The 12,471-nt window shown below is 43.3% G+C and overlaps 1 protein-coding gene across 1 annotated transcript in view; it reads left to right on the forward strand.

The window, feature by feature from the left end:
* The first annotated feature begins 6,745 nt into the window (after window positions 1-6,745).
* Window positions 6,746-12,471, forward strand: part of Rad18 (RAD18 E3 ubiquitin protein ligase) — a 95,077-nt gene continuing 89,351 nt past the window's right edge. Inside the window, exons 1-2 of the mRNA XM_038320437.1 lie at window positions 6,746-6,860; window positions 9,820-9,901. Of these exons, the coding sequence (XP_038176365.1) occupies window positions 6,810-6,860; window positions 9,820-9,901 (133 nt within the window). The 5' untranslated portion in view covers window positions 6,746-6,809. The remainder of the gene's footprint in view (window positions 6,861-9,819; window positions 9,902-12,471) is intronic.

Here is a 12,471-nt window from a genome sequence, read left to right on the forward strand (position 1 = left end):
TGGCCTATCAAATGGGCCAAGGCAGTTTCTTTATTAACCAATGAAATCATCAGATAGAAGACACACCTACATCAGAACAGCTTCTGCTTACCTGAAGTATGAAAAAGGGAGTAGTCAGGAGTGCTAGCTCACCCTTGAAATCTGAGGCCAAAGGAAGAGGATTCCCTCAAGTTCAAGGCCAGTGCTCTCTCTAGTCCTAAGCTGCTGAGGGAGACCTGTCTCACAGAACTAACCAACTGACAACTGATAAACAAACAAAAAAACCTTAAACTTAACACTTACAGATACCACACAACACACACACACACACACACACACACACACACACACACTAAAAAACCAGGGGGAAATTACCCTTCTGATCACTTTGTTTTGCTTCATCTGAAGGTTGAAGATGTGTTTCTCCCTCTGAGGAACAGATTCACACTCTTCACTGTGGAAGCCAGTGGCTCACTGAAGGGACTGGAGATGGCACCAGACACATCAAGACCAAGTTTTCAGCACAAAGAGATTTATTTGCCCCACAAGGACAAAGGACAGCCCCAAAGCCCAGAATCTCTAAGTCCCTCCCTATTCCTTCTTTGCCTTTCTTCATCTATCTTCCTGGGTCCTCCATACTCTCTATGGCTAATTCTTGCCAACTAGTCACTGGATCCACCTCCAAAGTTAATTTTATTAACATGGTCTCAAGAGTTTCACAGAGCAATCAGGTATCCCACAACAGGACTACCTGAATTGGTTTGTTTTGACTGGGCATTTTAATTCGGTGAGCTAAAAGGAGGCTTCTGATTGCTGGACTTCAATACTTTGATAACTGTACCCTGGTGGTCAGCCTCAGGAGGAGGAAGGGGCCAAAGATTTCCTTTCTTCATTGTAAATTCTATGGACTGACATGCACAGGTCTTTCATCCCTTGACAATAGCTTGGTCCTCGCTGCCTTAAAGCTGTGGAGAAATGCATTAAGTAGGACTTAGTTTAAAGGGACAGAAACCCAACACGGCCTGACTTACGTGAAAAGGTACACTTGGTACCCCCCTCCCCCCACACACACCCAGGGCTCAGGGATAGAACTGAGTGGAGGATGAGAAGGTGAGATCCAAGATGCCTAGTTCCGGATCTCTTCCTCTCAATTCTCCCTCCCTCACATGGTCCATTTGCCCATCCTGCTCCTTCCCTAGTGGTGATAAAGATGGCCCTAAGGAAGCACAGCCTCACACCTTAGTACTTAGCCACATTAGCAGGAAAAGGTCCTGAGTCACATGCTTCTGTGAACTAATCATTACATAGAAGATGGTCTATTCCAGACAGCAGTACTAGTAAGAGCCTCCTAGTAACAGCCCACTTAGTGTCTTTCAGAAACTACACCTGTGACCTCAGAAAGGCAGGGGTGAGGCAGGGGGATACTTCCTTTCCTCCTTTCTTCCCTCCCCCTTTCTTTCATTCTCTCTTGACGGGGTCTCACTATGTAGCTGTGGCTGGCCTTGAACTCCCAGAGATCTGCCTGCCTCTGCCTCTTCCTCCTGAGGGCTGGGATTAAAGGTGCTTGAAATCACGCCCTGACTTTTTTCTTCCTTGGGTTCAGAAAAGGTCCTGAACATGCTCAGAATTCATTAAAGACCATTAAGTGAAAAGATATAAATAAGTTATGGATTAATGGGGTGATTGACCATCTGTTTCAATCTTAGTTTGAGCATGGTGGTTGTATGGAACTTTTGTATGATACTCTGTTGCCCCCATGTGGCCACTTGTAAGATGGCAGACAGTAAACTCAATTTTGATGGAAATTTTCAAAGAATAATGCAGGGAGTAATATAGTAAATTTGTTATATCTATCACTCAGATTTTAAAATCATGTGTTTTTATGTTTGATTCGTATTTGAATTCCAAATATCATTGCAAGGCGTTAGCATGTATCTTAAAAGTTTCTTTCAAACAAATGCTACGATCGGCTCATTTTACAGACGAGAAGGTTGAGGCATAGAGAGGCGCAACTACTTGCTCAAGTTAACACGCACTGAAATCTAGACACTTTGCCAACTCCTTGCCTTAGGTTTTAACATGACTGCCAGTATATTTTCCAAAATGGGTCACTATGCACATGTTACCTCCTGTAGGAGACTTCCCAGGTTGCCCAATTCATGGTGTCTTCCATTAAACCATCAACTTTTACTATATTAACACCCATTTTCCATGGAAGGGAATTTGTATTCATTCACTTTCTTTTGTACTTCCTTGTCTATATTGTCTCCATCCCTGACCCACACCCCTCCAACACCACGGCATGTCAGCCCCTCAAGATCAGGGACCACATCTTATTTGTTTACTTCTGTAGTTCAGGCCCTGGCAAAGATTTCAAGGGTCTGGAAATATCTACTAAAATGAATAAAAGGGCTGGGTCTTATAGTGCCCTGCAGATTGGGTAGTAAAAGCAGATACCCTGGGTTTCATAGCCAAACCTTGTCTTAAAAACCAAAAGGTTGAGGCTTGAAAAGATGACTCAGTGGTTAAGCGCATTTCATGCTCTTCTAGAGGACCTAGGTTCGAATTCTGATATCTATATTGGACTTCACAGTCATCTATAATTCTAGATCCAGGGGATTCAGCTCTCTTTTTCGATCTCTGCAAACACCAAGCATGCATGTGGTGCACAGGCAGACATGTTGGCAGGACACTCAAATACAAAATAACTAAACCTTAAAGGTGTATGGGGGCGGAAGCTGTGGATATAGCATTGTGGGAGATTGCTTGCCTAGTTCATTCAAGACCCTGGGTTTGATACCTAGTACTGTAGACAAACAGACAAAGAACAATAAAAACAAGAATGGAAGAAAGGAAGAGAGAGAGAGAAGGAAGATGGGAAGGAAGGAGGGACAAAACCCCAAGCGCTTTAAGAGAGTGAAGCAGTGCCTCAAAGAAGAGGGGATGAAGGGTAGAGAGAAAGAAAGATGCAAAGATACTTTTGACAGGCTCTCAGGACCATGAAACATCAAGGGTGAGTCCAAGACAAGTCCCACATGGCTGGGAGCACATCCCTCTGATTAGACTATTTGGATTTGGCAAATAAAATCACAGGGTGACCAGGTTAAAAATTAACTGCAGATAAACAGGGAATAATTTTTAAAACTATAAGTAGGTTATGTGCAATATTTGTGGCATACTACACTTCAAAATTCTCTGTATTTGAAATTCAAGTTTACTGGTCAACTGTCTTTTATGGAGCTACCCTATACTGGCTCTTTGCTTGGTTCTAAGTGTTGTGGGAGATCCTTCTGACTTTAGTATCTTTTTAAAATACAGAACATTTTTTTTTGTTCCTGAATAAAGAAGCACACACTCTTTATTGATCTAAAAAAAAGGACACATGTCACAGAGACAGATGGCAGCTTGTTACAGGAGAATGGTTCTTGAAGTTTAAGGGAAGGTGTCAATGTATTGCTCTGAGCCCATGGTGGCCTCCTGGGACCTGCTTATTCCCTGGAACTTTCCTCCACAGGTCCAGAGGTGACCTGGAGTAGTGTTTAGCTCCCTGGTTGCTGCCAAAGAGAACAGGACAGAGGCATTGAGCTCAGGAGGAAAAGACAGCCTGGGAATGTGAGCTCACTGGTAATTTGTCCATTCATGCCGTCTCACCAAGTGGCTGGTGGCAAGGTTTAAGAGATGAATGGCATGGGGCGTGGCCTTGAGGCTCTGCACAGAGAGGGGAGTGCCTCCTTACCTCTGCCTAGTCTCCCTTCTTACCTTCCTTCCTCCTTCCCTCCCTCCTCCCATCCCTTCCTTTTTCCTTTCTTCCCTATTCTTACCCCTCTTCCCCCAGCCATTTGTCAACTTACCCACTATCCAAAGAGGACAATGAAGGAATAACTGCTGTACACTAGTTTTATTGTATTGCCCTATCTTTGCACAGATACCTGCTCTTGATGCATCCACAACTATCCAGCAACACCCAACTCAACCTAGTTCATTTGTACACTCTTCTCCTATTGGCTGGTACATATCCACCAGGCCCCTAATCCTCCATTTAGCCTGTTTGTTGGTTTGCTCAGTCCAGTGTCCTGGGGTTCTCAGACTTGGCTCTGCTCTGTGTGCTCCTGTCTGCTCAAATAAAGTGTCTCTGGTGATCTCTTTGGGTTGAAGTTAAAAATCTGGTTCAACCCTGAGCATTGCCATTGACAAAATTATGTGATCCTGATGAATCATTTTGCTGTTCTGACACTCTGTTCCTATATCTGTGAGAATTGCTTTGGCTGGATTATTATGAGAATATCCTGTGGTAAGTAGTATGTTCTCAAAAGTCAGAGAGCCTGAGTTCAAACCGTGCTTCTACTTATTAGCAAAATGCCCTGAACTAATGACCTATTCTCTTTCATCTGAATGATAAACAAGCCAAATAAGTGCATAGATGTAAAAACACTTGCATGTGCTTTGAACACAGGTGCTCTAATATGTGTTAGCTATTACTGTGATGGATATTAAAGTCTATTGTCTAAATGTTGTTCATGTCATTATTGTCCAATTCATATGTGAGTGTAGGCTACAAAAAATTAATTGGTTCAGAGTACAGAGGTCCCTTTATGAATACAACTCAAAAGAATGAATTTCTAACCTGTTGGGTCTCAGTCTTCACATTTGTAAAGAGTCTATGACAGCCACACCTCTGCCTATTTCCCAGGAGAGTTCACATGCCTGGCCCAATGTAAGCCTTCAAAACAAACATGCTGCATGGGTGGTTGCATGGGGCACATGTGTGTCAGTGATATGGCAAGCTGCAGGGTGGCACCTGGACTAACTTGTGGCCCCTGAGACCTAGGGAAGTGGAGGCCCACAGAAAGCAGAGGACGAATGCTGAGTTGAGTGGTCAGCATTACATCTAGATGATGGGATTCTGGTTAAACCAGCTAAAATGATTCTTGCTGGAGACAGGTCAGGGCGGGAAGACATCACCTGGGAGATGTATGGGGTAAAAGGGCCAGTCAAAGAAACCCACCCTGGCCCTGAAACCAGAGCCAGTCAAAGAAACACTATGGCTAGTAAAAGAAAAACTTTAGCCCTGAACCCAGAACCAAAGAAACATACTCTGACTCTGAAAACATTGCTAAAAAAACAACAAAAAACAATCAAACAAACAACAATAACAAAACCACACTTTGTCCCTAAAATCAGAGCCAGTGAAAGAAATATGCCCTGGCCCTGAAATTAGAGCCAAAAGTTAAAAAGTGCCAGTGACAGAAACGCAATTTGGCCCTGAAACCAGAGTCAAATCTGCCCCTGACCAACTAAGCAGAAAACCAACCAATCCCTGCCCAGGGAAGCAAACCAGTCCCTGAGCAGAGATCTAGCTAATCTGAGCTCTAGGGACAGAAATCTGACCAACTCCCACCCTGAAAATCTCCCTGGAAAAATCTCTGCCCCTAAGAAGCCCTGCACCTGTTCAGCTTGATGCTACCATTTTTTTCCACCCTGGCAGAGGCAACCACTCTCATGGGACTCTTCTCTCTCCAATAAATCTCTTTAATGAGGTTTGGGTGAGAACTTCTTTCACTGGAATGGATCAGAGGAGAGAAGTAACAACTTTTTGCCAGAATGCCAGAACCAGGCAGGGCTATAACACTTTCAATGGGGAAACGTTCCTCTAGCACAGCGGAGTTGTTACACTTGGGTATACCAGAACTGAACTGTAACTGTAACAACTTCGCCAGGGGAAGCCCCCTCCTGCCAGAGCAGAGCTGTTACATTGGGGAAACTTTTCCCTAGAGCAAGGCTGCAAGCTGCTACACCTACTATGACCTGTGTTATTCCCTGGCTCCCAACTGCCAGAATATTCTTTTATCCTGGCTATAACACTCAGTATTTCCTGGGTCCCTATTGCCAGCATAATTTTCCATCTTTCCCATCTGAGCACTTAGGATTCCTTGACTCCCTACTGCCGACTGCCAGGATCCCTGTCCATCTGAAACGCAACACAAGATGAGGACAAGGAAGCTATCAAGAAGTCGGAGTGTTTTGATATGAAGAACGTGGGCTCCTGTTAAACTAATTTAGTATTACTCTTTGCTGAAACTGGACCTTATGAGGAAGATTGGCTAGGAGATGTTTCGAGAGCCTAACAGAAGTTTGGTCAAGGAGAAATTCTGTCAGTTTGCATGGGAAACATCTGGGAACTAAGTGCCAATATTAACAGTAGTTATCTCTGAAGAGCAGAAGCAACTTTAAAATTTTAGAGGTGTGCGGGGGGTGGGGAGTAGGTAAGTGGTAGAGGACGTGCTCAGTGGAGCTAAGACTGCGTTTGATGTCTCCCCCCACTTAAAGCAAGAGTTCCTATTTAGATCATAGTGGCTCTGGGGGATGCCACTATCGCTCACAGAAAGCGGGATTTAGACAGAAGTGTGACTTTAGATGTTTTCAAGGAACAGGACAGATCTCAATAATAACCAGAGAGTACGACGTGAAGGGGAAGAGAAGAGCCTAGACCTTGAAATATCTATCAAGGTTTAGACTTCATTTGATTCCTGTCTTTTTCCTAATTCTCATTCACCTTCAGTAATCTTTTGTTTATTTCTTTTCTAAGGCAGATTCAAGCTGCCCTTAATCCTCCAACCATCCTCTTCTCCCCCGCCGTCTAAGGACTGCAACAATCTAGGCTGCGCCCTGGAACGCTCAGCTTCGCCCGATGCGTGCTAACTACAACGCCCAGCATGCTGTGCGTTCGCCTCGAGCGCGTCGCGCGTTGCTGACGTAGGTGTAGCGCGGGGAATTTCGAGTAGAAGGACTGGGCGGCAGGCCGGTAGCTACCGGCCTTGTCAGGTGCGACCATGGAGACCCTGGCCGAGCCAAGGTGGCCTCCGGGGCTGTCGATGATGAAGGTGAGTGTCCCGGGAAGGCCGGGGCGCGGACGGCGCTGTTGCGAGCGGGGCGGCACGGGCCGCGCGCTTCCGCCTCGGCCCTGCCCTGGCCGGCCTCGCGACGCCGGGTCCAACGCCCGGGACTGTTCGGGAACGCGCAGCCGGCCTACGCTGTGAGCCCAGGATGACCCCTCTAACGAACCGGGTGTTTTGGGTTTCAGTCACAAGCACCTCGTCATCAGGATAAAGTCACCGGAACGCGGTGTCAACAATGGTGACAGCTCATCCTCGGAAGACTTCGTGTGTGAACAGTGACACCACGCGTGATTTGGTTGGACGTTGCATCCGATGACGTTTTTTTATAATCATATAGCAAAATGGGATCTGCTTGCTATGGCTTTCCATTTCTCGCTGAGGTTCACAAGTGCTCCTCGTTCTTAGCACACCGCAACCGGTTTTTCCCTGATGTGCCCTGCCTGTTTCAACGACACATCTCTCTTTTATTCAACTTTTATTTATTTTATTAGTTTATGAGACAAGCTCTTACTCTAGTCCTTGGCTGGCCTGGAGTTCAGTAGGACCAGCCTAGCCTCTATCCACCTGATCCAGCATCCGGAGCGCTATTTTTTTCACCCTTCCCCTCACAACAATGTTTCTCTGTGTATCAGTCTTGACTGTCCTGGAACTCGCTTTGTAGACCAGGCTGGCCTCAAACTCACAGAGATCTACCTCTGCCTCCCAAGTGCGGGATTAAATGTGTACACCACCATCGCCCAGCTCTTTGGGTTTATAGTCATGGTCAGTGGCCATTCCTGGCTCACATTTTTTTAAAACAGATATTAAGACCTAGGCCCAGTACTTAGCCTTTGATTTTAAGGAATTACTGCACACTGAATTATTTTACTTAAGTAATATTTACTTGGGTGGATTTTTTTTAATTTTTTTTTTTTTTTTTGACTAAGAATCACTCGGTAACCCTCCTGCCTCTGCCCTGGATGTAGACTTTCTCCTTACTTTTAATGAAAGCACTGTATTTTATTTCCCTAAGATAGTTTTTTTTGTTTTTGTTTTGTTTTGTTTTGTTTTTTTGGTTTTTTTGTTTTGTTTTTGCTTGTTTCGTCGTGTTTGAGACAAGGTTTTCCCTTGTGTATTCCTGGCTGTCCTGGAACTCCTTCTATACATCAGGCTGACCCCAAACTCTGTCTCCGAATGCTGGAATTAAAGATGTGTGTCACCACTGCCCGGCACAAGTTTTTAATAGCTTTATGATATTTTATCATATGGATTGTTAATGACAACTTGTTTGTGTTTGATTTTGAGACAGGCACCCTGTGTAGTCCAGGCAGACTTGGAGCTTGCTGTCTAGCTCAAGGTGGTGTCTAACTTTGGATCCTCCTGCTCCTGCCTCTGAAGTGCTAGGTTTAAAAGTGTGTGCCACCATAATGGTATTTACTTATATTTAAATTTTTTATTTATTCTAAACAATTATTTATTTCATTTTGTGCATTGAGTGTTTTGCCTTATATATGTATGTGTTCTGCATGCATGCCTGGTGCTTGTAGAGGTCAGAAGAGAGCACTGAATCCCTGGAACCAGAGTCATAAATGGTCGTGAGCCGTGGTATCCAACCCAGGTCCTCTGCAAGAGCAACTGGTGCTCTTAACTGCTGAGCCATCTCTTCAGTCTCTACAGTTCTTAAGCAATAGATTCATGTGGCTTAAGAAATACTTAAAATGAAACAAATTTCCTTCCTGCCGTGCTCCTCAGTTCCTTGATCTTAGATTTATCACTTCATTGTTTCTTTACAGAATTTTCTTCATATGTGTAATACATTCTACTTTTGCTTTTGTTTTTTTTTGAGCAGGGTCTCACAGTGTTGCTCTGGCTGTCCTGAAACTATGTAGATCAGGCTGGTTTTGAACTCAAAAGCGCTGGGGAGCGTGTGCCACCATCCCTAGCTGTAGTCTACATTTTTATTCATATCGTGTGTGTGCATGCATGCCCGTGTGTGTGTGTGTGTGTGTGTGTGTGTGTGTGTGTGTGTGTAGCTCAGGGTGGCAGCCAGGGCCACTTTCATGCTAGACAAGGACTCTACCCTTCAGCTACCTCCTCAGCTTCCCAAACTTTTATTTCTTGAGAATAAAGCAGCCTACGTTACTATCATTACCTTACTTAAACAAACTAAAGTTTAAGTTGCAAGAGTAATTCCTATTCTATTTGGCTTGTTGTCCAATTTGGCTCTGACTGAAGCTCGCTGTTTTGAAGGCTTCCTCGTGTGACTGCACAGTGGTGAATCATGCAGCAAGTGTTGGATGGGTATTTCAGTCTCGGAGTCCTACCTCAGCCTCCGAAATGCTAGGATTACAGGTGCATGTGCCTATACCCTGCTAGAGGCTTTTTATTGTTTGACTTTACTAGTTTCCAACTTGGTCCTTAAGCTATGTGGTGACGGATTGTTGATGTCTTCCACCAAGTGGTTACCATATGCCAGAGGATGGGTCTGAAGAGCTAGAGTATGGGAGAAGAAGAGCAGGAACGCAGAGCCCTTTGTGAAGGCCTAACAGTTGGGCATGGGAACCCACAGTATCAACTGTACAAAACAACTGGGGTAATCTGAAATTTGAATTTTTAAGTTTTTGTTTTTAATCGTTTTTGTTTTTTCAAAAGAGGGTTTTTCTGTGTAATAGCCCTGGCTTTCCTGGAACTAGTTTTGTAGACTGGGCTGGCCTCAAAGATTCACCTGCCTCTGCCTCCTGAGTGCTGGGATTAAAGGCGTGCCACCACCACACCTAGCAAATTTGAATATTTGTGGGGAGGTTTTTCTCTGTGTGCCATTAGACTTTCATGTTTATCTGTTGTTAGAGTTTGAATATGTATAACTTACAAATAACTGTTTTAGGGAAATAGAGAGAAAGTTGTATGCCAGGCATTGATTCTGTTCTTGAAGTCTTGTTGATACACATGTGTTTTAATATTTCAGACAATAGATGATTTGCTTCGCTGTGGGATTTGCTTTGAGTATTTCAACATTGCAGTGATAATTCCCCAGTGCTCTCATAACTGTAAGTACATTTTGTTTTGTGTTAGTAAAAGCACAAAGTAGTTTTCATTAACACTGAAGATCCAGTCACACGTTCATTTTTCATCGTCCATTGCTCTGTCTTGTACTTTTAGGAAGGTCTATGCCATCACCTCATCTTGAATATGGTAGTTTCTTACAAGGTTCTTACATTTTCTACCACCTCCCCCTTTGGATATTTTTATATGCTTTTTATTGACTTTATAGCAGTGAAGATTTTGGTAGCAATATATGGTTATTTGCTGATCACTTTAATATGTTAAGCTTTGGGATGTTGCTTTTAGCAGAATGACAGATAAATGTTTCAACCACTTGGTATGGAATTATAAATCTTAACCTTCAAAACAATAGGAATATTGACATGTTTCAGCATGGAATTATATCCCAGTAAACCTGTCAGGAGTTGAAAATACTGTTAAGTTAAAATTTTGTTAATGCACCTCACTTATTTCCTATTGTATGTAGCACAGTACAGGTAGAACGAACTGACGCTCCTGACCAACTGGAGGTGGGGAGCTATGCCTACCTCCTCTGCCCGGCATTTCAAAAGTATTTTACTGCATATTGCTATGGGAAGATTATGGGGAGCAGGACGGAGGAAATCTAAATGTAAAATATAGTTTCTATTGAATGAATACTGTTTTGTATTCTGCTATGGCTGGAAAATTGTCAAACCATCATAATTCAAGGACCATCTGGATTCCCTCAGAATTCCCTCATTGAAGAGTATTCAGATGGTTTTATCACTTAGCAGCTGGGTGATACTGAAAAGAGTTGTGCAGTAGAATTGTTTATCTTCTTTATGAGAAATATGTTTTAAATGCTTGGTGTATAAGCTTATTCATTTGTTTACCTGTTTATTAGGTGATGTCGGTTTACATACCCTCATAGATATATACTTAGGCAAGTGCTCTGCTACTCTGTTAAGATTTTGATAGCTTAAGGTTGTGGGGGCTAGTTAACCTGTCATTTAGGCCATCTAGTTTATTGAATATTTAGATTAGGATCTTTTTTGTCCTCTGCTTTCAAGTGGATATTTGTTTTGGAAAGTTAAAAATCAGTTCAGTTTGACTTAAAAAAAAGATGGTTTAATTGGGGAAAAGCTTTGACAGAAAGTTCTGTAAAGTCATAATAAGATGTTGGCAAATGTCAGCTTTGCAGATAGATACACCTACACTTGGCTTTTGAGTGCCACTTACCAAGTGGAGGAGTTTAAAATTATTGTCCAACATTTCTCTAAATGGAAAAGACTGTTGAGTAATTTTTACTTCATATAGTTCTGAGAACTAATATGCAGAACTTGAGGCTGTGGAAGATGGTTTAGCAGGCAAAGTAAGGACATGAATTCTGATCCCTACTACCCACTACAAAGTTTTCTGCACCCCGATAAGCCTCTCCTCTTATGCAATAATCCAAATCAGACAGAATCAAACAGAATTAGAAAAAAGCCCACCTTTAATGGATAGAAATGTTCCTGGATGACTTTCCAACCCCCTAGAGAGGAGACGGGAAAGGAAGACCAGAAAACCACTTGTTTATTCTGTGGGGGAAGGCAATTTAAATACCCTGTGGTTGGCCTTGAGCATCTCTGGGGAGGGATCATTGTTTGGTGGGCTTTCTCAGGGATGGAGTCTGGACTGAGGCAGGTCCAGGGGAGGGGGCTTAGGGTAGAGCTTCCATACAAACATTCCAGACTCTTTGGACATGTGGGCTAGAGTGAAACCTTCACCTAAACATCCACATCAAAGCCAAGGGTAGTGGTGTACACCTATAACCTTAGCACTCGTGTTCAGAGACAGGTGAATCCTGGGGCCTCACTCTAGTCAACCTACCTGCAAAAACAACAGTAACAACAGAGAATTTCAGGTTCAGTAAGAGAATTTGTCTCAAAAAGAAGATGAAGGGTGATTGAGGACACACAACATTGGCATCCATGCAGTTGCTTCTTCATATAATAGACATACCAAAACCAAACCAACAACAACAAAAAACCCTCACTGCTTGGCTCATTTTGAGTGTATCATTACTTTATCTGTTGCTGTGATAAAACAGCATAACCAAGGCAACTTTTGGAAGGAAGGGTTTTATGTGTACCTCCAAGAGAGATAAGAGTCCATCACTATCACTGCAGGGAATTGTGGCTGCAGGCAAGTAGAGCCTGAGGGCTCCCATCTTATACCATAAATAGGAAGTGGAGAGATGGAACTTGAAATGGACAGTGTCTTTAAACTCTCAAAGCCTGCTCCTAGTGACTAACTTCCTCCAGCAATGCCACATTTCCTAAGCCTTTCTAAAGCATTACCAGCTGGGAACCAAGTATTCAAATGCCTGAGAAAAATGTAGGCCGTTTCATTGAAACCACCACAATGTGCAAGTGGAGACTGCCCATTTGTTTCCCAGCTGCCCAGACCCGAAATAATCACACAGAAACTACATTAATTAAAACACTGCTTGGCCTGTTATCTTAGGCTTCTGTTAACTCTTACTAACTCTTACATATTACATTAACCCTTTTCTATTATTCTGTGTATCGCCACAAGGCTATGGCTTACT

This window comes from Arvicola amphibius, chromosome 2 (assembly GCF_903992535.2).
Source record: "Arvicola amphibius chromosome 2, mArvAmp1.2, whole genome shotgun sequence".
In the NCBI taxonomy this organism is placed as follows: domain Eukaryota; kingdom Metazoa; phylum Chordata; class Mammalia; order Rodentia; family Cricetidae; genus Arvicola; species Arvicola amphibius.